At 42.8% G+C, this 25,505-nt stretch overlaps 1 protein-coding gene across 8 annotated transcripts in view; it reads right to left on the bottom strand.

The window, feature by feature from the left end:
- Nucleotides 1–25,505, bottom strand: part of SNX10 (sorting nexin 10) — a 38,426-nt gene that overhangs the window by 12,374 nt on the left and 547 nt on the right. For 6 of the 8 annotated variants that reach the window (XM_048070332.2, XM_066991851.1, XM_048070334.2 and 3 more), the window contains exons 2-3: nucleotides 9,913–9,968; nucleotides 1,491–1,577 (exon numbers count right to left, since the gene is read on the bottom strand). In XM_048070332.2, the coding sequence (XP_047926289.1) occupies nucleotides 1,491–1,577; nucleotides 9,913–9,936 (111 nt within the window). In that variant the 5' untranslated portion in view covers nucleotides 9,937–9,968. Of the gene's footprint in view, nucleotides 1–1,490; nucleotides 1,578–2,082; nucleotides 2,820–9,912; nucleotides 9,969–25,505 lie in introns of those variants that run through there. The other 2 variants (XM_048070331.2, XM_013171888.3) reach the window with 2 other exon arrangements.

Genomic DNA, 25,505 nt, shown 5'->3' with positions numbered 1-25,505 from the left:
AGATGCTTTTTCCAACTTTTCTGAAGGAGCATACATTTAAGTGAAACCCAGCCTCCCAGACAGGACTCCATTATAAAATTGCCTGCAGTCCAGCCAGCCCTCAATAGCCTGCCAGGAGCCACGGCTCTTACACAGGCACATAATGCAGATTGTGCAGGGCCCAAAGGTGCCAGCTTTCTAGAACAGATCCTGGCTACCTCACAGCTTAAGAAACCAAATACTCTAGGAGCTGGGCAGAAGGGGTATCCAGCTGTTCTAAGAATCTGGCAGATGCAAGACTTTAAATCCAGCTAGTAACCTGGGAGTTAGGACTGACATAGACTTGGTCTCTGAAAGTCCCAACAATGTTCTGGTAGATGTTGCCTGTCAGCTTCTGAGATGCCCAGCACTGAGTCACATAACAGTATGTCTAAGTGACTTCACCCCGACTTAGCAGTTGCTGAGAAAGATGGTAATACACTTCTATTGAGAAACACCAATGTCTACCCCACCCATCACCAAATCTGCAGAATGTCTCTTTAGCAGAAGTCAAAAATATAATTGCTTTCGTATCAGTACTTAAACCACACTGCAGAAGTTTAAGAGCTGATTGCCGCACAGGGTGAAAGTACTTGTCTTGACAGATATTGAACAAGCAATCGTTTGACTGCTCACATTACGCTAAGTGTTTAGCTTTCCCACACAGAAGGGAAATGCTCTCTGCCTTGTGTCAACCCATCAACTATGTAACTTTGGTGCTCTCAAACACCTCGCTGGATAGTTGATGCACTTCAGAAAATTTATTTACATTGTAGTTAAAAACCCTGGATCTAGATTTAGGAAATTATGATAATTCCTTCCATATATCATCCATCAAATAAGAATAATCAACAAAATAAAATGATGTACAGGACAGATTTAAGACACAAAAAAAAAACATGACTCTAAGTGCACTCCCATTAACTAGACTACAGTTATGAACCTGAATGTACTTACTTGACATATACCATCACCACTAAGGTGGTATAATATGAATATCAAGGTATGATGAAAACAAACAGATTGGAGCACCAAGTAACTTGGCAAATAGAAGAGTTGAGGAGAATTTAAAGTAAAAATAACCAGATACTTACCTGAAAACAAAGTTGTTTTTAATGTGAACACCTGAACATCAAAATTCTTTTATAACGGTAAGATATCACTGACCATGACAGTCTTCTAGTTGATAAGTAAAGCTAAGAATAGCGTCTGTTGCAATACACAGTGGAATGCAAGTGTGAATGCAACACCAGGTCCTACTCCCAGCTCTTTTATAGACTTTTCTGCATGGTCTTTCTGGCCACCCTACCCTTACCTGTTCCACTGCATCTCAGCTGTTAAAAGGAGAATAATAACCTGCAGTCTCCCATAAGTGTTGTAAAGAAATTCCATTAATATCCGAAGCGAGCCCCAGCTCAGACAGAAACAGCAGTATGAGTCCAAAGAATCTCTAGCGATGTTTTTATACTCACGTGAATAAATATCTCGTAGTCTATGTAAGAATGCCATGAGTCTTCCTTCTGTGTCCTGGGGTCTCGCACCAAGACAGTAACAAATTCCTGCAAGTGCATAATAAAAATCAAGCAATTAATTTCAGAAGACAAAGGGAGCCTGAAAGACTCTCTTGATTGCTCTGCTGTTCCACAAACTACTGTGCTCAGATTAAAAGCTGAACTGCTGTTTTATTGAATTTTGCAAGCCTATAAAAGGAGAAGCAAAAAGCAATGAATCATCTGAGCTATACCACATGCCCAGGAAATTCCTTGCCAAACTGCTAGCTGAAGAGGAATATTTCAGATTAAGTAATACTGTGAAGTTATATACATGCTTCATGTGTGGGAGAGTTGGTTATCTCGGTAACTACAAACAAAAAATCTAATATTCAAGTCACACATCTGAGATAGAACTAGGCAGGTATTAAAACGGGCTTTTCCCATCCCTGCATTCAGCATTCACATAGCCTTTTATTTGACCCTAAACTTCTTCTGTCATTTTATCTACCTTCTTTTAAAATCAAGTATTTATACCAATCGATTTCAGGGATCTGAGGTAAGTGCTCAGTACCTCCACAAGGGGCTGAAGCCCTGCCTTTGTTCTGAACTTAAAATTTCTTGCTCCAGCCCACTGGAAAAGTATGGTATTTTCCATTTTCAGGGGACAATATAGAATATTTATCCTAGATATTGTCATATCTAGCTTATTTCCTTATAAATCATATGTTTACACAACAACCTAGAGCATTCCCAAACAACTTAAGAGTGATCCCAAAGGAGTGAGAGAGGCCTGTGGGTATTACTGGAACATAATTAGGCATCATTAATAGTAATTGGGAGCAGCTGAAGAATCACACGCCTCTGTGTATCACCAGCTAATAACAACGTGAAATCCTGTATCAAAAACAAACACGGTAAACCTGTCTGTTCATACTAAGATGGAAAAGGTTTCTTTAAAATACGAAGGTTGGAAGTGTCTCTAATTACCTGTTATTTCCACAGGAAAAGACGAGGCTGCGCAAATTCAATTGTCTAAATAAGTGATTACCCCAAAGAGCTAAGCCAACGACTTAAATAATGACTTAAAGAAAAGCATATCATTTTAAGCTGTAGATATATTTTTCCTAAGAGGAAGGCACTGTGCTCCAAATCCAAGTACAGGAGTCGACTACAGGACAAAGGACAAAGTTTCTGACAAATAACATGCTTTTTTAGCAGCTCTCTTTTCATAAACGAAAAAATCTTAATTTTGAAAGCTCTCAAAATATGTCTCCTTGCCCAAAACACGGATGTCAGAAATAAAACCTTTACTCTTCAGCTAGGTCCCCCCCACCCTCTCTCCCCACCATGCACACCACCAGCAGCAAACGCAGAACAGACCGGCAGGAGCACAAGGACACCCTCAGCAGGAAAAGATGCATTTTTCCTGACCGGTCATTGCCCTCCGTACATGGCAGGGAGGTGTTTGTGGTCTCAATTCAATCATTTATCATGCAGGAGCAGCTGATTTCATGGCAGAACTGTTTCAGAGATGAGGAACCTGCGGCCTGATGGAGCCCCAAGTTTTATCTCACGTAGCCCGGCTCTTAGTCACAAGGGTGCTTTCTGCACTATTGCTGGGTACCATTTGGGGGCCTCTCAGGAGCTCCTTGCCAAATAAAGCCTGCTTGAAAGTCTCCCGTCACCTCTACTGCTTCTTTCCCCACTGAAGAGCCCGGAGGCCTGATTCTCCTCCGCTCTGCACTCTCTGCTGATGTTTAACTCTGTGCCAACCTGGTACAAAAGGAATCAAAGAACAGAGCTGTGACCATTTCTACCAGCTGAGGGTCCTGCCTTTGCTAACAGAACGACACCAGTGGGTTATTCCCCGTCCTGAGCAGATCCTGAGCAATGTACTAAACAAAGGATATACAATCATTATCAGTCCAGTTTTTCTTTTCCTCCTGCCTCAGTTTCCATCATAGCATACCTTCAGTCCCATTGCAACAACTTTTCATATCCATAATCTTATTTTCTCCTATTTTTTTTTTGTTTTTCCCCAGCCTTCTCTTTCCCCGCGTCCCACTCTTCCCAGAGCTGCAAACACGTATAAACATTTTTCTTTTTTTTTTTTTTCTGAGCCCCAAGTACATCAGTCCTGCAAGCCTGAAGAAGAGTAACTATGCCAGGAAGCTTCAAGCAGGACATTGCTCTCCTCTTCCCCTCAGCTACTGCAGCCCAGGAGTCAGAACTGTAAATAGCCTGTTGCAGCCCAGCCTCGGGTTCCCTTCCTGCCATCCATTGCCGTATCATCTTCCCGTTATGCTTGCTGTTGCCTAAATTCCTCAAATTATTTCATTTCCAAGCACCCTTCTCCTTTTCAAGGAGTCAAAATAAGTGAACTACTCCTTTAAAACCTCTATTATACCAAAATATTATGACAGAAAGCTACTATTGGATATGCCGTGGGATAGCAACGGGATACCTTGCAAATGATTCCAGGCCACGTGATTTCCACACGAAACCCTGTGCACTTTTAATTTCCAGTTAGATGGCCCCCAAGTATCAATACTACACAAGTCAAACACCTTTCAGGCTCCATCTATACAAGAAACAAGACCCACTGTGCTTGTTGCGGCAGTCAGGTGTCTGGGTAGCAAATCACTGCCCCAGGAGTACAAGTGTTTTACGGTTACAGCAGAGCACCTCAGTAAGCTGCCATGCTCAAATAAAGTCAGTGTGAGCTCCAGTTTAAACACCTTAATTTCAGCGGAATACTGGATGTCCCCTTCATTTACTGAAGGATACCAAGCCAAGGCTGAGGTCAGAATGAAGCAAGACAAACATTAAGCAATTAGAAAAGAAAGCTAAAATGTCCAGCCTTTCTCAAGACCTCCAGTACTTCCCTTCCAGCCATGGTGAATCCAGCAAGTTCTCCTTCCAGTTCTTGCTACACTTGCTGCTGCTCTGGAAAAGCCATATTACACACATGAACCACCCCTTTTCCTTTGAGCCTTCTCCTGTATACAAAATCCCACTTGAATAACAACATTGGTTGAATCCAACCAGCCCAAACTGTTGACTGTGGACACCACAAAAGGCATTTACATGGCCACCAGCTTGTACAAGGCCAGTATTCACGCACAGGCTACGTTAGGGCTTAAGCAGAGTTAGGTGATGGCATATTCCCCTGGGAGATGGCTTTTGTAAGCCCATCCACTGGTCACAAACATTACACAGATAAAGCAGCTTGAAGTAATAACTACCTTTCTCTTTTGTATGTACTCTGCTCCCTCCCAGTCTTGCTACAAAAATTAGGATACCCTTAGTAGACATCTGTCTTCAAACAATCTGCTATTCACCTGGGACGGGTGAGGCTGAACTCTTCACCCACAGACCACATGAAGACCAGCTTCATCTTCTGTCACAGGACTGCGTTGCAGGCCAGCCTTACGAATGGGGAAGCAGAACCCAAAGAGAACCAAAGTTTCAGGGAAGTTTTACTACAGTCAGCTGCAATCCTTTTCAAGGTGTCTTCTTCTCCTTCCCAGTTCAGTTTGTTTTTTCCAGAATTGCAGATCTAACTATGACACCACATTATATACGCTTTGCCTGTTTTTTTTTTTTTTTCTGAGGGACACAATATATGGATATGTCTATTATACATGCAAGAACAATATGTTTTCTGCAATGCCTAATGCAGACCAGAATTTACTGCTGACAGCCCAAAGTGCCTGAACTTGGCAGTGGAAGCCTCCTGCATTGGGAACTATACAGACTCAACAGAAAGTTACTAGTGAGTGGCATCTCTCTTTATTCCTTCTCCCTGGAAATTGTGAAATTCGTAAGCAAAACATTTCCTATCCAAACTGCTAGCACTGTAACTTTCAGCTGGGTTCCAGCCATCACACTGGCCCAAATAGCCTCATGAACAACTTCACATCTGCCCCAAAACTGAATTCACAGGGAATTTTGTTGAGGATGACTGAGGAAACACAGAAAGCCACGTCTGTCTCTTGTGAAAAACAACTCTGCAGAGTTACTGTACGTGCAAGCAAAGCAAACACATGAGTACAAAAAGTAGTCATCACTACTTAGCAAACAGGAATAAGCAGAGCAGCTTCTCTGGCGGGATGTGCCTCTTAATTCATGGCTAAAAGGGCTGTGATTTCTGTGCCTGCCAGCCTAGGCTTGGCACCATGGGCACTTCACTACTCTGTCGTTAAGAAGTGGAGCAGTCCAAGCTGTTAGGGTCAAATATAAATGACAAAATGGCCAAAGTGAGCCCGAGGTCTGGTGGGTACCTACCTCTCATAGTTACAGTCCCGTACAAAGAACGGGAGTGCTGGCAACAGAGGAAAAAAGAGCAGCACTAAGGTCATGTAGACACAAGCACTGAAGACTCAACTGTTCCTCTCCCAGAAGAGGAGTTTGCCATAAAAGCAGCTGAAGGAAACAGAAGACTTTTTCTTAAAAAATAAAAATCTCCTGTTGGAGATGTTTTTCAACAATGCAAGGGATTGCTCAGAAATAAGGCATAAGCTAGAGGCTCCAATATGTAGAATTTGACCACAAGAACTATGTTTCTGAGAAGTCTATTTTTATTTTCCCATTAGGAAAATAGGAAATCTGACATGGAAACATCTATTTTTAATATGGGAACAATCTACCACGACAGGGAGGAATAAAAATAATCTTGCATTGGATGATTATGTGCTTCATTCATTCCAGCTGCGTTTAATTCAAATCTGTGTGCTCAGGACAGCATCAGGTGATAACCTCATGCTCCATGGTGCCACTGTTACGTGTCAGATTAGTCAATAACCTCCAAAGAGTCATTTTCCATAAAACCTCCTAGAAAAAGAGTTTCCCATCAGGTTGTCTGTTAGTAAAAGGATCAATCACAAATGAAATGGGGCTTTTCATACTGGGTGTATTGGGATCTTCACGCATGCTGAATAGTAAGGCTGGTAAGAAACGAACAGCTGAGATAAAATGATTTGTTTAAACTTTGAGTTCACTGGCACTGAGCAAAAGAGAATGTGCAACTATGATACTTGTGGTCCACATTCATCCGGAAATCAGAGCTCAAGCCTCACTCAGATCATTATGTCTTAAAAAATACCTGATGACTGATGGAGAGAAGACTGAAATCCAAGTCCTTCTCTCCCACATGCGTGTCTGAATCACTTACGCAGAGTCATTTACTTTCTTCCTCTGTGATCCACTGAATATTGAAGGAACTGGCAGTGCATCACTCCAGAATATTCTGGAGTTTGACAATTTAAGCATAAAGATGAAAACAAACATTTCCTGGCCTGTGTGAATGCCCTAAGACACTCTTTTGGTGGATAAAGAGAAAGAGAAGGTAAGAAAAGAGATACCCCGGCATATTACACCAGGTGCAACAGGAGGTTTATTATATTTGTCCAGTATTGGCATGCAGGTGAGAGAGGCAGAAAGCATCTCCTTAATCAGCCCTGAAAGCTTCTCCTTTATCAGCCCTGAAAGAGCTCACAAGTCAAGCAATAAGTTACTCAGCAGTGTCCAGACCAGCCCATGCAGATTTACTGGTGCTCATTAAATCTTTATCCTGAGGAAGGCTTAGACACTTCTGGAAGGGAGCTATTGCCACAGGTATATGAAGCAACTGCTTGAGGGGTGCTGAGAGCTAAGTTTTGGATTTAACAGCACACAGCTAAACTAAAAGACATGTATATGCTAGTTTTCTGTGAATATTGACATTATTTCTGCTATTTAGAACATAAATACCCAACACAACCATATGACAGCCACAATATCAAAGGTGCAGATTGTCAGTTCTCCTGATTTCACTGATGGTAGCAATGGTAAAAGACTGACTCTCCAGAAGGTGCTGCTCCTGTAAAGCTCCAGTGGTCAGCTGCTTTTAACTCTTCTTGCAATGTGCTAACAACCTCGGGGCATGTCAGTTCAAGCACTACAATATCTGGTTCAAGTACGTGGGTTTCCTATGTGGCAATAATTAGATCATACAGAGATTCTCTGCTAAATCAGTAATCAGGAGTTAGACTGCTGTAACCATTGTATAACTAACTGAGTTGGGTTTCTTCCCACAAAGAACAAGGGATCCCTGTGGGGTCAGCTGCAGCAGAAGCAGAGCCAGGGCTCCAGCTTGTTTCCTAAAATCCAACTCCATTATAAAAAAGAGCAGTACCTCCATGGAATATATATACACTGTCTTCTCTCTGTGTGCCAGGTGAATCCAACTTCTCACACTCCTATGCATCCCCACATTGAATTCCAGGCCAGGATGCACACTAGCAATTAGCTGCAGCTGACAATTCTTAGTGTTCATTGGTTAAAAAGAAGCATTTCATTAGTGCCTTGCTAAAAACAAACCAGTCATGGAGCCTACTCAACAGCACTTGAAAAAGGAGGAAACAAAGCGTCACTGTGGTTCTTGAGGACATGAACCACAGCAGTGGAACAAGTAGCAGATGTGCATTTCAAAGGAATCCTTCCTCAAAACTGCCTGCAGGGTTTGTTCTTCAGTCCTATTAACCTGTTTTCCCTGTGGGCTGTGGATAAGGTCTGGCTCCAAACATTACTACAGAATACTAATGTTGATTCAATTTTGTCAGTAAATTCATTGCATTCAAAGACTCATCCATATATATATTTTAATTGCAAAACAATTTGTATCCTTGAATGCTTCTGTAAACTCATTTTAAAGTATTATTTCAATTAAATGGTTTCTGACTTTAAATGGTTTGAACAGCAAAATATTACTATTTTCAATAAGAATTACTGTTTTCAGAAAACTTTTACCTACAGCTGTCCATTAGTATTGCCCCACCAGTGACAGCAGACATCAGTACTGCCACAAATGAAAAGCTTTTGTCTCTCATGGACATGAGTGGTCTTTGAGGTCTCTTTTTCCTGTGTTTCTCCAGCACACTTAAGTCAATGGGACCTTGTTCACATCTTTGTTCTGCAGCACAAATTTTAAATAAATACAAATATCAAAAGAAATGGTAGTAAAATAGGTGAGTATTTGATAGACCCTTATTAGTTGTATCTGATTAAACCCACTTCATTTACTGGCATCGCTCAAACACATTGACCTGAGCCTGCAAAACAGGAATCACCATTTGCCATATATTACCTAGATCCATTTTAATTTCATTTAATTCAGGTCCTAAAATGAGATAACCACACTGGAAGTTACAAAACACCAATTATGTGTTTTCTCTTTCTACCCAGGCAGCACTGTCTGACAAAAAATTCTGCAGTGCTGCCTTTAGTGCAATTTCAGAGTAGGATCAGCTGGGGTTTAAATATCCTATCCGATTGTCTTCCTTTGGCTAACATCAGCCCTCATGTACACAAATTAAGAGGACTGGGGGGCAGGAAACTGCATTTCTCAGTTTAGGCAGAAAGTCGGTTTCACTTCTCACTCCTCTTGTTTTAATATGATACAAAGTTTAGGTTGCAAATTTTACCGAAAATAGTTTAAAATATTAACAGTAATGCTATTGCATCATCAGTCCTTAAGATAACTGTCTTGCTTGATTTTTTTTTAATAATTCTAAGAAATCTTGCATGTCTCTTCAATGAAGAAAGCAATATGGCAAATTTCATGAAACTGTCATTTGGTGTCAAAGGGTCCTCCTGAATAGGCTGGAACACCCTGACCTAGAAATGCCAAACGACAAGAACTACAGGATTTTCAGGATCTTCCTTAGGATGTTCATGGTAACTACTGAAGTCTGCACTGTATCATTCAGGTACCTAACTATTCCTAATCACATCAAAATGAAAGCAGCCAATGTTACGGTGGATTTGTGTAAGTAAAAGCAATCAGTCTCAAAGCCAATGGTGGAACTGAGGGCATATGAAAGTGTCGATTTAAAACTGCTTCAAGGAAGTCAGTTTCGAAGCAGCATGTAAGACAAACCAAATTCAGTCTGTTTAGCCCCAGAAACTTCTTTTCCTTTCCTTTCTATCTTGCAGTGCCCACAGACTACTCTGGGGACTGGGACACTGTCAGAAGTATAGCATGGCATAACTCTGAAATTCTTGGTGTTTACCCCAAGGTGGAGCATCATGCCATGGTTTGTTCCCAGCATTGCACCTCTTTTATATAGCACATCCTAATCACCAACATCCAAGAACTCCAGAGACTTCACTGCATTTTTAAGTGGAGATTCTCCAAAGAAAAGTTGTTCTGACTTCAGGTTTGGTCTGCTATATTGAAGAAATAGATGGCTTTCCTTGGAATTATGCAGTACACAGCTAGTGGTAAATGTTAAAAGAACAAAAAATTGCCACGACCAATTATTTTACTTAATCTGACAGATGACAAACGGTAAATCTCAATGAAATACACTCCACAACCATCAAAATAAAATTGTTTTTTATTAAAGGTTATGTCACTTACTTGTTTTTCATGTTTTGGTGTCATCTTCAATGTCTTGTATTACAGTAAAAATTGATCTGAAAAACAAAACAGAAATCAGCATGTCATTTAAGAGTTACTTAAAAGGTCATTATCGCTTTTGCTAGATGTCAGTAAACTGTAGGAAGAGCCAAACTCAGGTCTATATATGGCAAAAAACACGTTTGCACCAGAACTGAGAATGTGTTCATTAAAATATCCCATTTCCATGCCCTTTGGATTCGTGGTGGGCAGATTCTCTGCTTGGCTGTGGCAGAAGCACCGGCTTAGTCCCTTTCTGGGGCTGCTTGAAATATACCCGGCCATAACCCAGTGCTCATCGTGGCACTGATGCTCTGCACCAAGCTCCCAACAGCTCCACACATCCAGCATCCACAGCGGACAGCCCTTGGCTTATCCTTTGTGAAAACACAGTGGAGGCAGCACTGCCCGTGCCTTGCTGGGTCTGCATGGCTACAGCCGAGGTCTGGGATACGCTACAAGGCGGTGCCATCCACGTTAGCTGGGCTGTGGATGCTCCCTCGGGGAATACACGAAGTTGGCAGAATCAAAAAGCCTCTCTAAGTCGCTTCTCTGAAACAGAGAAAAGCAGGGAGACGAACCCTTCAGACTCTGCATGCATGCTAAAACTCTGGCTAAATTTCACAGCATTTGTGGTTTTAAAACCTCTGTGTGGGGAAAGTACATAATTAGACCAAATCCAAAAATCCTGTCATTAACTTGCATTTTAAATCCACTCTTTTACTGGAAATCCTGATAAGATCTTAACTACTTCTGCTATTGCACAAAGCAGCCAGTTTGCTCAGGATAGATACCACAGGGAAGATCAAGGCAAGATTTATTTAGTGCTGGTTTGCATACACACTGCCTGTGTGTACATACAATGGCCAGGGGGAAAAGGATTTGCATTTTGCCATTCCCCTTTACCTCTCCCACATGCCACCCAGTCACCCTCAGGTAACACATCCACTGACCCCCCCCCAGCTACAGAATTGTGCAATTTCCTCATCAGCTTTTAAATGCCAGCTTCCCCTTTCCAAACCAAACACAGCCAAAAGCTTCCCTCCTCCTCCTCCTGCACCACCAGGGCACAGCTCCCTGCTGGGAACGCACGGGGCAGGTAAACCTCAACCCAGGGAAGCTGAGCAAAACCCTCATATTGTAAAAAGTGAACTTGCAGCTTTCTTACACAAATGCCTACATGTGAAAAGGGGAGATACAGAAGGTTTAGGTTTAGCTGTACCGAACTTGGAGACGCACAAGTTATTGCATAATTACGTATTTAGGCGAAGCCCAACTCAATACTTGCTCAATGCCTCTTACAAACACACCTAGCTGTCAAAATACAACTCTACCTATGTTAATAAAATACAAAGATATGCACGCTCAATTTCCTGGCCTTACAATTTATTTATTTTTTGAAACAAACACATCTTTGTCAGATTCCTGTAGGCTCAGTTATAACAAAAAAAAAAAAAGGATATTCTCACTCCAAATGTCCATACGCCAGGCTTCAGAGATGGTGCCACCAGCACAGCTCCCATCTCCATGAAGATGATGCCACCATCTTATTTCTGCTCTTTGAATTCTGTAGCTGGAACTTAACTGATAAAAACACGGGACCATACAAAACACTCCCACTAATTTTTTTTTCTCCATGGCTTTACGCTTAACTCATCTGCAGGGTGCTGGCAACAGGTTGCTGTCAGTGCCAAACAATGCAATTAAGGGGCCTTCAGGAAGGCAAGCTAGTCAGATATTCAGCTATTTGGTGTGGTTGAAGTGGCACAAAATAGCCGAACCAGGCCGCAAGAATTTGGCTCATCATTTATTATTGTTATAAACACAGGCGTATGGCAGGTTTGGAGCTTTCCTTCAGCCCACAGCGCAGACAGCACTGTGCAGGCCTCAGGCTGTCACCAGAGGAAGGACTGCTTCTGCCTGATACCTAAACCAAAAAAAAAAAACAAAACAAAAAAAAAAAACCCACTGGTTTTGGTTCTAAACCCCCCAAAAATGTATTTTTTTAAAACAGAAACTCATGTTTTTCCAGTTATATATTTTTATTTTCAGATTCTGCAGCCTCTTTCTCTTCAGTCTCTTAACTGATTTAAGCAAGTAATTATGCAAGCCCAAAATAGCTCATTCCTGACACTGTTTGTAAATGACTGGGCTGAAATAACACATTGGGTTTTGTCTTCTCCTTCCTAATGACCAAGTTACGGGTTGGTACAGGTTAGAAAGAAGAGCTTAAACTCCAGACAGCCACTGCAATTCTAAATATTTAATGACTAAAGTTAGCATTTCACCACCAAAAAGCTTCCTAAAATATTCAGAACACATCATTTTTTCATCAAGCAATCTGAAAAACGGAATTACAGAAGCAGAAGAATACCCTGGTACTTGGCTGTACACACGGATATGTTGTCTGAGCAGACAAGAACCTACGACAAACCAAGGAACTGGATGCAAAAGGGAATAAACTTTCTAAGCTGCTGCACTGCAAATATTATCCTTAGCTAATTTAATAGCAAAGGTTCTCTTGCTTTAGGAAAGAGATACAAAACCTCATTCACAGCTTTAAAAATTCACATATTGGAACAGCAAAATGCATCTTCCATCGCACACGCTACAGGCAGGCAGGCTGTCAGCACAGCAACTTCCACAGGGATTAACCTCAATGCAAGCCCACCAAAGCTACATTTTTTTAAATTACACTGACTTCAGCAAGTCCAAGATCACACCAATCACCCTGCAGGCAGTTTAAAACATACTGAATTAAGTATTTGGTTGTGTAGCAAGACCAGGACTTCTTTAGCATAAGTAGAAGTTGGTGGAGCAGAACAGTTCAACTGCCCGCTTAACAAGATGTGTCTGCCTACAGAAAAACCCTACCCAAAATACCAGTGATGGAGAGAAGTAGTTTTCAAAAGACGAGCACAAGGTTGCCGGTCTTTTTACTCAAAAAAATTCGACTGGCAGAGAAATGAACCAGTGCTGAAAAAAAAAGAACCAAAAAAGTCAACGGTAGGTATGGTTTTGATAAACTGTTTTCTACTGTGACTGGAAAAAAAACACATCACTGAGTAAGTTTTTCTTCTGTTTCTGATCTGTTTTTATTATTATTACTATTACTTAGTTTCATAGACTTAGTATAACACCTGTTCCTTTCAGTGCGTGTTTTTGACAGCTCTTAATTGCATAACCAAAGAAACCCCCAGGGAACGGCTTCACAACTGCCAACAACAACAACCCAAAAGCAAGAAGGTTAGGTAGGGTGGCTTGCCCGTAGGAGAAAGGAAAAAAAGAAACACTACACAAACACCAGGAACAAAACCAAACAAATACCTCTGTTTTTCTTAGGGATAATACATAAGTGCTATTAAGTATTATACTTTATGTCATATATTAGAGTTGCTTTTATATTTTAAAATCTAAATTAAAAGAAACTATGTTACTGGGGAACACCCTTTCATCTTCCTCCTCTCAAAGGAGGAAGTAACTTCTCACCTACATTCCCAGAATGAAAGATTGCAACTAAAGCAAGAGGCAAAGTACATGGCGGCGAGCTATGAGACCTGCACAAACAAAGCCGAGCAAGGGGCACCTGCTGCTCTCGGCCTCGGGAGCTGATTCAGCCTGGGGACCGGTGTCTCCAAGCCAGTACCTGAGCACAGCCCTCCCGGCTGCCTCGCTAGCAGCTGTGCTTCATTGCACTGAGGTTTCACCACCAGCCCATTGCTAGGTAGTGGCACAGGCAGTACGTTTGTCTGCTCTGGGCTTGCTCGGCAATGGCACGTAGCCAGTGTTGATCTTCAGCTCAAGAACTACCCATCCATCCATCCATCCACTCACCCACCCACCTTTGGCTATCTCTGAAAATACAGCTAAATATCCACCGTCAAGCTTTAGGAGGGAAGAGTGATTTATTTTTAGGCTTTGGTCATGACTGAAAGTCCTATCCAATTGCAGGCAAAGTCCCCAGCTGCACTTCAAGGTTGTTCTGTCATCAGTATCAAATGAAACTTGCTTTCAAGGCTTCAGGTAACCAAGAGAGAGATCACAATTAAATCTTTAACTGCGTAAAGATCTTTCCCACATTTTAGGTCTTGTTCCCAAAAGGTATGTCATCCATATGGATTTGTAAGGAAAATAAACATGCAGGGGGTGGGAAGAGGAAAGGGAAAGACATGAAGAATGGAGCTGTAATTAAAAAAAGGTGCTAGCTCTGGAGAGTTTATCAGTAACTGTACTAGACTGAAATACTTCCATGCTAAAATGTAAGTAGCACTTAGGCTCAGAAGAGGATAATGCAGATTTCTCCTGGGGAGCATGTGCTGGATTTGCAGAAGACTCAGTCATATAGAAGTGACCATGTAGAAGAAGGTCGCTATAGCTGTTTCAGGTGAAAGGATAACAAGCAGCAGAAAGCAATGTTGACTTGTTTACGGAACAAACTAACAACAGCCATACTGTATTTATTGACTGAAATGTCCTTCTAGTCCAGCAGCACCTTAGTTGGTGACTTGTAGTGGAGCCTCAGAGGGTAAGAAAAAGAAACTTTTGACTGCTTATTCCCTAGTTTTGGAGAAAATATTCTGAAAACGATGTACAGGTAGCATATATTAACACATAAAAAATACACCGTTTTGTGATGACCGCATCATAACACAGCCTGGCATTTACAGGATTTCAGTACACAGTCACCATCATCACAGAACTACTGCTCTCGTGGATGGGAGTCAGCAACCGACCTCAAAAGTACAAACATTTCTGCAAGAGCAGTGGGCTCCATTTTCAGCGTACGGGTGTGCATCAGTAAAGGACCACAAGTCGTATCAGCTGAAAACCCCAGCCCAGGACTAGTCCATTGCTCCAGACCGAACCGGACGGTTCACAGCCAAAATGCTGCCGAAGCCCAGGGATACAAGCTGTGGACAGGCAGCAGTGGCTCTGGTCACGGGCTGAAGTTAGCAATCTCAGCACACCTAGCGAGGTAGCCCAGCTGACACATGCAAAAACATCATGCCACAAAACAGCAACCTTCAGTTTTCAGCACCATCACGTTGGCATTTTTTAGCTTTTAAGTGTATTACAAGAGGCAGTCGTGCCCACCACCAGCACCCCGTGTTGCAGCCAGTTTTACCTCCTCTGCATCTTACTCAAAAGCTGTTCCCCAGGTATTTGGGGTAACCCTGAGTAAGCAGACGCCTTCTAGTTCACCTGGTCCAGCTTAATACCCAGGGTCAATCTGACTGCATTCAGGAGAGGAGTCGCGAGCTCTCCTCTGCACAAAGTACATAAACAGGAGGGTGAGGACTGTAACCTTGGGTTGTCCAGGTCATGGCACATCCTTCCTCCCTTCATACATCCTGCCGGTTATCCGCTTCACCTTCCCCCTGCAAATCACTGTAAGGGTCTACTTGTTAGACGTAAAAAACATATGAAAACCGTAAGCATTTTTACGTTAACTCTGCACAGCGCTCAGATGTCTGCAGACTGCTTAGTGATGTCCACAAAAACAAAGCACCCCTCCAGCAAACCCACCTCACTTCCCAGGCTAAAAGTACCCTCTTCACTAGTGAAGTATCACAGAAGCAGCAGAGTCACTTCATTGCTGAGCAGGACGCAAGGACATCGTCTAAAGAGCTTTTAAAAGAGCAAGAGCTTTCCAAAATTCTGACCTCCAGCTGCCACTGTCAAGGTGCTTAGTTAACTGCTCTTCCCCTACAGGATTTCACTCCATTTGGTTGCATAATGCTCGTTTACGGCCACCAGGTAGAAGACAACTCCTCTTTAAATACTATGCTGCCATTTTCTTTTTTTTTGTGATGCAATCTTCCCAGCCCTTAAGACCTGTTTTATCTAGAGAATGAATTTGATCCATTAAAAAAAACAAATTATGAAAGAAATTTTCATTCATTTCGGAAAAACTTGAGAATCAAGTAATCAGCCAAACGTGCCAATTTCCCCTTCACCCTCCACAATAAATACGCTATATGGATTACAGTGTCAGGTGTGGGTCACAGATATCCAGTTTCAGTAACATTAGAGCACACTTTGAATTGCATGAACTTAATAACATATTGCTGGACAGCAGAGTGACTCACATGTCAAGCCTCTTTGAAGTTTCTAAGAGCTTAAAGATAAACAAGGAAGAAGTACCAAGAAAAACGTTCACAGTACAAGGAGGCACTGGGTTTTTTCACTCTCCTGTTCCTATTAGAGTCTCTAATTGCAGACGTAGCTCACCCAAAGGACTTCACATATATTCTGCAGCCTCAGTGGGTTGCTGATCCCAGGACAACTATTACATTGCTTTTCTCCCATTCGAAAATACTGATAAGGCTAACTCTGGCAGATTCGGATTTAGGCAATGACTAGAGAGGGAAAATTGTGGGGAAAGACCCTGACAGGACAGTATGTGCCAGTCTTCATCTTGCTAACTAGTTATTGCTCAGGGCTGATGTTTGTTATGACTTCCACAAACTATGTGGGGACTGCACAAAATTCTCCTTCAGCTCAGGCTCCTGTGCTCTGCAGGCAGTGTATAAACCTGGTCTGCCATGTCGGCCTACCTCTGCAACTCTTTCCAAATATATGGGAAGTGTGTAATAAGTAGTGTGTAATAAAAAGCTTAAACTACACTACATGATTCTGCAGCGTGACAAATTGTAGGGTTTGTTGCTGGGATATTTTCAGACTGCCAGTAATAGACAAGGCAGTCTGAATGGAAGTGTTGGTGACCTTCAGGATAAATTCTTAATAAGCATCCTTGCTTTAGGGAATTCTGGAGATCCCTTTTCTACAAACTAAGAAAAACTGATAGATGCTGAAGTATCAGGACTCCAGAACATTGATTAAAATCCTGTCTCGTAAGATCTTAAATGCTGCTTCTGGAAAAGGATCTCTGTTCAGAGAAGGTATGTTTTGCTTCCTTCCAGAACTTCATGTTTCTTACAGGAATTAAATATTTTATTTCATCAAAGTAAATGAAACTACCCTAAAAATATCATCTTCCCCAAGTTATCTCTCTTTAATAACTAAGTTTTACTTACCACAGGAAAGATGGGTTGATAGCAGCTTTACTGCTGAATAAGCACAGCAGAAGTCAGCAAACGCAGCGAAGGCTTATTGCAACATTTCTTTTTGTCTCATAAATGCAAATGCTGACATCACCTGACCCTTTCTTTCCTGACTCACTCCCTGCAGCATTTTGAATCTCACGTGTCAGAAATTTCTCATTAGTGCGTATTTCAAATGCTTTTAATTTATCATATGATTTTTCTCTGCTGTCAAGCTCTCTGCTGCTTAAATTGCTGATAGGAATCACAACATGTCTTATGTTGGCTTTCTTCCTGCTGGGGATTTCCTTAGTCTAACAAAACCGTTATTTTTGTGAAGCACAACCTGGTCACATATAGGAAGTGGCGGTACTTGCTCTTGTCCCTAAAGAAGAAAGTGAAGCACAAGTGACAGTCTTGGTTGCAACCACAGAATAAAAACTACCAGCCTAATCACATGCATCTGGAGAGACAGACGTGTGACAGAGCACAGACACAGACAAAAATAAAATTATCAGTTAAGTAATTATGCCCCGAGACAAATCAATCCTAAACAGTCTCAATAACTGCAGCTCAAAGCAGCGGGGAAGATACATACTCAGCCAATACAGCAAGTTCACCAAGCATTTTGATCAGGTCTGTTCAAAGTGCTGTCTTTCTTAGGTCTTTAAGTTGACCAAGCCCATAAGAGATCATTACAATGATCCAGCTGGATGTCCTACCTGTGACCAGTCCCTAACACAGGGGCAACTCACTCACGCTCTCTTCCACTGAAGAGCTCATCAGATGGCCTATCACTACTGCAAAAACTTAGTCGTGTTGCATTCGTGTTGCTGCACTCATACGTTGCACTTGTTTGTCAGCTAGATTTACTAACAGTTAACCATTTAATAACGTATTGACAGTGAATTCAGCTGGGCAGCTTGCTCGTTGATCAGGCTTTGTTCTCTTTCTCTAACTCTGCTAGCCCTTTGCAGCATGAAAACAATATTTTGGAAGCAAATAGCTTTTACATAATTTTACTCATTACTAAAGCAGACAGTTCTGAAGAACAAACAGCATTTGGCAGGAGGAGCTATTCATGAGAATGTCCAAGAAAGAAATTCAAACTGAAAATCGGAGATTCAGCCATTACCACTGGATTTTCTGCTTTTCATTTCTTTTGTGCCTAGTAAAAGTTAAGATGTCATTTGGGGTACATTCACCTAGGTTACAGTTCTTACCACTGTTGCACCACAGCCTCACAAGGTCGGCATCAGCCCCTGGCCAACTATCAGCATAGGAAGAAGTCTTCTAGTATGGAAAACTCCTTTCAGAAGCTAAGAGAGAACAGCAGGAGTCATGACAAACACAAACACAAATAACACAGTTATTACACCCATGCAGCTCTGCGATCAGTCTTGTTTGCATATATGGCCAGATTTCCCTCTGTGGATGGAAGAGGGTCTCTTAAACTGGAACGACAGCATCAATTTATATAATCACACCATTAGTTAAACAAGCTGTAGCCCGGTTTGTCATCTGGACACATCTGAAGTTCTAGTTTGTGGTCCTATGGGCAAATCCTCAATAAGTGTCTGTCTGGCAGCTGCTGGGAGCTGCCAACACCTACATGCTCCTCCCCAGCTCTGCTGCCGTGAAGAAAGGTGAGGATGCTGCAGGGACGGTGGCTTTCAGCTTGGGGTTAAACACACATCTCAAAATCAAAAAGCAACCGAAGCAACTCAGCTACAGGAAAGGTCCAAAATGGGCAGCAGCAGCCACACATCTGCTGTAGATGGAAAACAGTAGAGGAATCCTCTTTGGATGAGCGGGTATCCATTCTAACCCATCACCACCAGCAACTGTCCTGAAAAACTGATGCAATCAGGCTGCTATGGCCAACAGCCACAGAAATAACAGCGTTCCTCAGAATTAAACTTTGCTAAAAATCCGGCATCAGATCAGGTATCAGATACACCGAAACCAGTCATCATTTTGCACATTGCCTGCAGACTCACATCTCAGATGGTTAGGGCAAGCTGGTCAGCACCCAGGGTTAGAACTACGGAAGCTCTAGTGATCCTCGGTTGGTCAAAATAATTCTGCCATGTTCAGAAACACGCTAGTGATTGTCACTGTCATCATCTAAAAATGTTGGCAAGACAGTGCTGTAAGCAGAGGCAGGGTCTTTTATGAGAGGTCAGAAGTATACTTGGAGAAAAAGAACAATTAAATAAACTCTCAGTTTCATAGCCAGTTAAATTGCTGGGATTGTAAATGCCAAAGCTGCATTTTTTCCAAGCAGACTTGTTAGTCTAATAAAAAATATTTAACCCAAAAAACTTGCCTTGGATAAGAAGTTCCCTGGCTCTGAAGAGCCTGGAGAACATGGAAGAATCAATTTTGAAATAAAACCATTGCTTTTACCCATATACTATAGTATAATATATTAACATAGTTTTTCAAATCTTGTATTTAAACTCAAATATGTAATGGCAAAAAGGAAGAAGATATCTGCCTGCTGACTGAAATCTGAAGACTTTAGAATTTCTTAAAGATAGTCTACAGTACTGCAAATACTCCTTTCAGTTGCATTGCACTACTTACACTGTTTGGTGTACTTACTGAAGGGTAGAGTTTTACTGAAAAAGTCAAAATGCTTTCTTTGAAAGCTGACCTGAACTATTAGCACCTACTTGCCAGGGTATGCATTAAATCCCCGTGATTTAACTATGAAAAACTCACTGAAAAGACCTTCTCTGGGAGACAATCTTGCATCCCTACCTCAAGACGTTAGCTCGGACTACACGCTAGGGCTAAGTGCCCTCTTCCTGGCCAGCAGGCCAAAGAGATCTTCCTTCCAAATCCACCTGTGACTACTAGTGAAACGGCAGTCAGAAGGTTAGTCAGAAGGCTTAGTTTTTGCGCAACCATTTGTGTGTCAAGCAGTTCTCCGTTAAATCCCCCAAGGGGGCATTTTGGCTATAAAACCCCTAATTCTTGGATCTTACTGCCCCGAACCAGAGTCACAGTCTGGGAGGAGTAGGGACCGTGTAAGCCAGCCACCTGGTTGCTTTCCCCATCATCTTCATGGCAGCCCCCACAAGGGCCTTCGATCTCACCATGAATTTCCCCTCCTGGCTGCCCAGCAGCCCTGCTGATTCAGCCCCTCATAGTTACACAGCGACCAGTCCTCGCAGTGACCCACCAAATGTAAGGAAGCCGTAAATTCTCAGGCAGCAGACCGACCCGTGTCACAGCCATCAAATGCAGGCCTCAGTAATTCACGCCTGAAGACACGTGAGGGCACTTTGGGCTGTGCTCCTCCACACCACCAGAGACAAGGCTATTACGTTTGGCTGTTCTCAGCGCGAGTATGATCGCAATGACACCGCGCACTGATGTGACTATTTATATGTGTGAATGCCCAGTATGTCACGGGTTCTGGTATTATCAAAATGCTCCACAGCACACAAGGCTCACAGCTATGTGTTTCTCAGCTGTTTCCCTTCTCCCTGTAAAGAAACCCTAGCACACAATTTCTAACCTTGCTCTTGAATGCCTCATGAGTAGAATTTAATTTCTTCTGGGAAGAAGCACACCGCTCCTGGGAAAACAAAGCCTTCCCCTCTAGGAAGACAGCTGGGGATCTCATCAAACAGGTACCAAAGTCATGACTAACCAAAACCCACACGGACCCATTATGCAATTAAAATGGCAAGGCTATTAGAGTGCCCCAAGTTATAACCCTGTGACTGACGCAGCAAGGTAGGCCAGCAGCTAGGCCCCGGGGGAAAGGAGGGGCAGGAACGTGAACTCCAAGAGCCTGCTGACAGGAAGGTCAGGGTGTGCTGCTCTTCCCCGGCTCTGCAGTAAAATGGAGGCTTTGTTACGGGAAGGAGAAAAGCACCTGTTCTGCTCTGAAGTACAGAATACCTCCGTGTGAGCGTGCCCTCCGAGACAACTCTCCGGCAGAGAAGAAAGGGAGAGCGAGGAGTAATTTTCATAAGCCACAAAACCTTTAAATACCAGGGAACAGGAATTTCTTCATACCACTTGGCACAAAAAGCCAACACTGAAAGTAAACTGCATTCTCTTTCTACATGCAACAGTTACTGTGACAAAATCATTCTTGGTTTATTTGTACTTAAACAAATGAAACTCGTCAACTTGCACCCTGCTGAAGCACTCTGTGGCAATCCATTGTGTCAGTCACCAATACTGCTTTCACAAAGATGCTGGAGCAAAAAGAAATGCCTTTCAAAATGACCAAGCCCATCCTCTTGGGCCAGACCCACAGGGTCATGCTGAGTAAAGGTGTGTGCAAGGTTCAGGTCTACCAATGAATGTACCTCTCCTCTGGGGCACATTCTGAGGGACACATCTGAAATAACCTGTGCTGAAGTGCCAGCAAGAAAGCAAACCCTGCCAGCCTACAGACACCTACCTGCATGACACCAATCCCAAGACAAAACCTGTTCAAAGACAGGCTTTTGGTAGAAGAGAACAAGCAAGAGCATAGGATCTACATTATTTACACAACGATCCCCCAAGCAGTGAAGAAGCATGTAGAACTGGAGGTGAGCACAGAGCCAGCAGAGAGGTTGGCAGACAGAGCACAGGCTACTGGCTTCTTTAGCACACACTCTGTGGAGAACATGACCAGCAAAGGCCAAGAGGAAATTGCTTTCTGAGACCAGAAATCCTTCCCTGGGACCAGAAACCCTGCAGGCACTTAAGGTTTCTGTGAAGACTTACCACTAATTAGACCTCAAGAAGAGAAATATCATTTTGAATTTCTGTAAGCTGAACGAGAATCACCCAAGTAACATGGTGGGGACTGCAGGACCATTTGCAATGTTTTTCTTGCATTATGTTCTCTTAAGTCTCCCAACAATCCCCCTGCCCTTCAGAAACCCAGATAAGTAGAATTCAGATACCTAACCATAAGCGTTCTGTGTCTTTGTGGATGCTCACTAGGTACTGTACTTGCTCTTCAGGTGCTGCCCAAGAAAAAGGTGGACCAGCTGCTGGTGAAGTGTCATGACACCAGCCTCATGCAGACATCTGGGTCCCCCTGGACAGCCCTCGAATGGCCCCAGTCACCTGTGTCAAGGCAATGTAGTGCCATCCCTACACACTGCAGCCTCTCCCACCACGAGGCTCGCTCTCTATGCTCGGACTGTCGCAGGGGGTTTTGGCTCTGAGCTCTCTCTGCAGTCCCTCCTCTTGTTCCTCCCCTCCCACTGGGGCTTGACTTCAAAAGCCCAAAGAGCTGCTGACCACGGCTGTGAAAATGTTGGAGCTTCTGCTGAGGAGCAGAGCGTGGTGACAGCCTTCTTGCTCAAGTGCTGTGACCACTCATGCAGCCACTACTGAGATGACAAGCTTTTTATTTTTGCTTCCCTGTTTCCCAATGTCTCTCTGTATGCAAATCGTGAATGTTTCATAACCATATAAATTAATCAAGGGGGTGGTGGTTTTAGTTTTTTTTTTTCCAGGCTAGGGAAAGCTCATTAAAAGCATTTCTATTCTTAAACACTGTGCAGATTTAGCAAGTAATATTACAAATACACAGGCCTGGTGCCAAATAGCATGCATCATACTTGTACATGTTCTCTTTAACTAAGTTCTCTTTAACTAAGGTTTTGTTTGTTTGTTTTTAAGAACAAGCAAATGTAGCATGATTTGCTGCTCCACCCCAAGAGTTATTCTGCCAACGAGTCAGAAAATTCCTAGAGGACACAAAGCTGTGCTTTCCTCTTAGTATTTTTAGTAACAGAAAAACAAAACAAGTTGCTCAGTTAGTTTCTTCAGATAATAAAAAGGTACAAAATGTCTAACAAGTGGAAAAAATAATCACAATATCCTAAATTAACCAGATCCTGCATTTATCTGTTTACAAAAAACAAAAGCCTATGCCTACTACACACCACATGCATGGAAGTAAGATCCATGTGATACATTGCAGAGACATGATGCACTGCATTTGTCACCTTTCCTATCCTACCTATCAACTCCCAGGAGGCAAGGAAAGCTTCCTCCAGCAGCCCGTGCTGCTGAGCAGATGCTCACTGACTTCTTTGGGATTAACTTTAAAAACAAACAAACAAACAAAAAATATCACCACCAAAACACACACACACACACAAAAAAAAAAAAAATGCCAGAGAAGTGTTTCCTTCTTTCATACGAATAAATTATAAAACCAAATGATAAAAGCAAAGGTTTCAGTTGCTTGAAATTATGGTAATGGGGAAAAGCACTGAGCAAAAATTGACTGAAATGGGGCTGCAATTATGATTCAGCTCTTTACTGTCAGAAGTGCCCAACTTTTATACCAATGCTCTTGACAGGAACGTTTTATTACCCAGGATCAGAGGAATAGCAGAATAACAGGTGAAGCAAGCATATTTGGCATGGGCAGGTGCAGCCCTTGGGTGAGAGGGAATGCTGCTCTGTGCAGGGGGAATAAGCAACAGGGGAAAGGAGGGAAGCAGCAAGAAGTGCTGCAGGGTTGCTCAGCTAGGAACAGGATGCAGGAAACCTCCAAGCAGCACCTGCCACAACCCTCTCTGGGTAGGAAAAGCTATTTTGTACGAGCGTCACGTGAAGCAGCAGCAGCATGAGCTCTGTAAAAATGTCTAAGAACCTCACCTTTGACCTTACTGTGATCTGGTCCTCACCCACACAGTGCTACTACCTTACACCATGTCACCGGTCCCCACTGGATGGTGACAGTTCTCCAAGAGCATTCACATCACGTTTTTATCAGCTGATGATTCAGTGCTCCATCCCTTCCCGTGCCTGAGAATCACTCCGTTTGACCCAACCGCCAAGAGGCTGTTGCTCTAAACTGCACATTGCTTCGAAAGGGAGACCCCAGAGCACTCGGAGCCTGCAGCTGGGCACCGCTCTGCTGGTTTCGGACCCCAGCACCGCCTGTGTGCTGCAAGTGGATGTACAGAGCTGCGTACAGGTGCTGCCTTGAGAAGAGCTGCTCTTCATTAGCTAACGTGGAAACGCACAACTGAAAACAACTTCTAAGTGTATGAAAGGTCAAAGAGAGAGGCCTTGAAGAGTAAGGGCAATGTTTACCCAGCTCTGCCTGCGAATGAGGGAAAAACAGAAACCTGAAGGGCTGCTGAGATGGGATCCAGGCAACGTTTCGTCAAACACTGTAGTGGTTCTGCTGCAGCTTTACTACTGGGCTGTTCCTGACTGACTGAAGCATGAGCACATCTTTAAAGAGAAAAATAAGAAAAATGCAGCATGCAAATCAATTACCATCTTACGGAACTGTAAGAATTATTGCGGCAGGTTCTGTCGCAAAACAGCTGATTTTAGGAAGGAGTATCTGCTAGCTGGCAAATACTGTTTTCCAGTGGTGTAGGGGCATTAATCATTAACTCCAGTAGCCCAGCAGATAACCGCAGTTAAGCCATATATACAGACATAAATGAAATAGGAACTATTACCCATGTAATTTACAATGGATTTTGACTTGTATGAACATTTGGAGGTATTTCATTAAACAAATAATTTTTTGTCTATGTTTAAAGTCTGTTGTTTTCTTTTTATTTCATAAATTCTTTGGGACCAATGACTGCCTGTTTGCCTGTGTTTGTACAGCTTCTACCACAGGGCACAAGTAAATGAATAAGGCTTCTAGGTGCTACTCTCTTCTAATTACACTATAGCATTGGAGAGATTATGTTGTTAGTGCTTTAGTAATAATATTTGCAGAACATATTTCTCCTTTTAAAAAAAGGAAGCATTTTATTTCTGCAAATAAAATTTAGAATCATAATAGCCTATAATAAAGCTCACGTATACTACAAGCCCTTAGAAGTACGTTCATACAAGTACAGTACACCGATATAAGATCTTCAAATTGAAATTCATTAAAGATAAATCCTGCTTAGACTCCGAATAAAATATCCATGATAAACAACACACTTAAGGATTTGAAACCGTAAGTATTACTCTCATCTTCTACACCTAGAAGACATCAGTATTTCAGTTTTTTTATGGGACGGCGTGTTCAGCTTGAGTCACTCAGGCTTTTCCTGCATTACTTTTGGTTTCAGTTTCCCCTCGCAGGTATAGGAAAAACATCCTCTCTACTCCATCGAGTTCCTCTCAATCTGACACACAACTGGAAGGCGCAAACCCAGGCCGCTGCTCCCCTTGTGCGATGCCCAAGCAAGCCCACACGAGCAACGCAGCGTTACGCCACGTGGGACGAGACATGGGGTGATCGGCGACGTGGCCGTGGGCCAGGCGGGGATCCCGAGCACGGGCCAGACCCTAACCCTCCGTGGTGCCACTCTGCGCTCCGTGTGCCATCAGAATTTGGCAGCATGGCCCCAGACCTGTCACACACCAGAAGTGGCACACGCCTGAGGGGGCCGTGAGGATGCTGGGCCAGGCCGGCGGGTGCAGGACAAGAAGTGAGGAGGCAGCCAACCCTTCATCCCTCCATCCCTCCATCCCTCCATCCACAGGTCACCATGCCCAGCAAGAAGC

Source organism: Anser cygnoides, chromosome 2 (assembly GCF_040182565.1).
Source record: "Anser cygnoides isolate HZ-2024a breed goose chromosome 2, Taihu_goose_T2T_genome, whole genome shotgun sequence".
Taxonomy (NCBI): Eukaryota; Metazoa; Chordata; class Aves; order Anseriformes; family Anatidae; genus Anser; species Anser cygnoides.
This window is presented reverse-complemented; position numbering and strand designations above follow the sequence as displayed.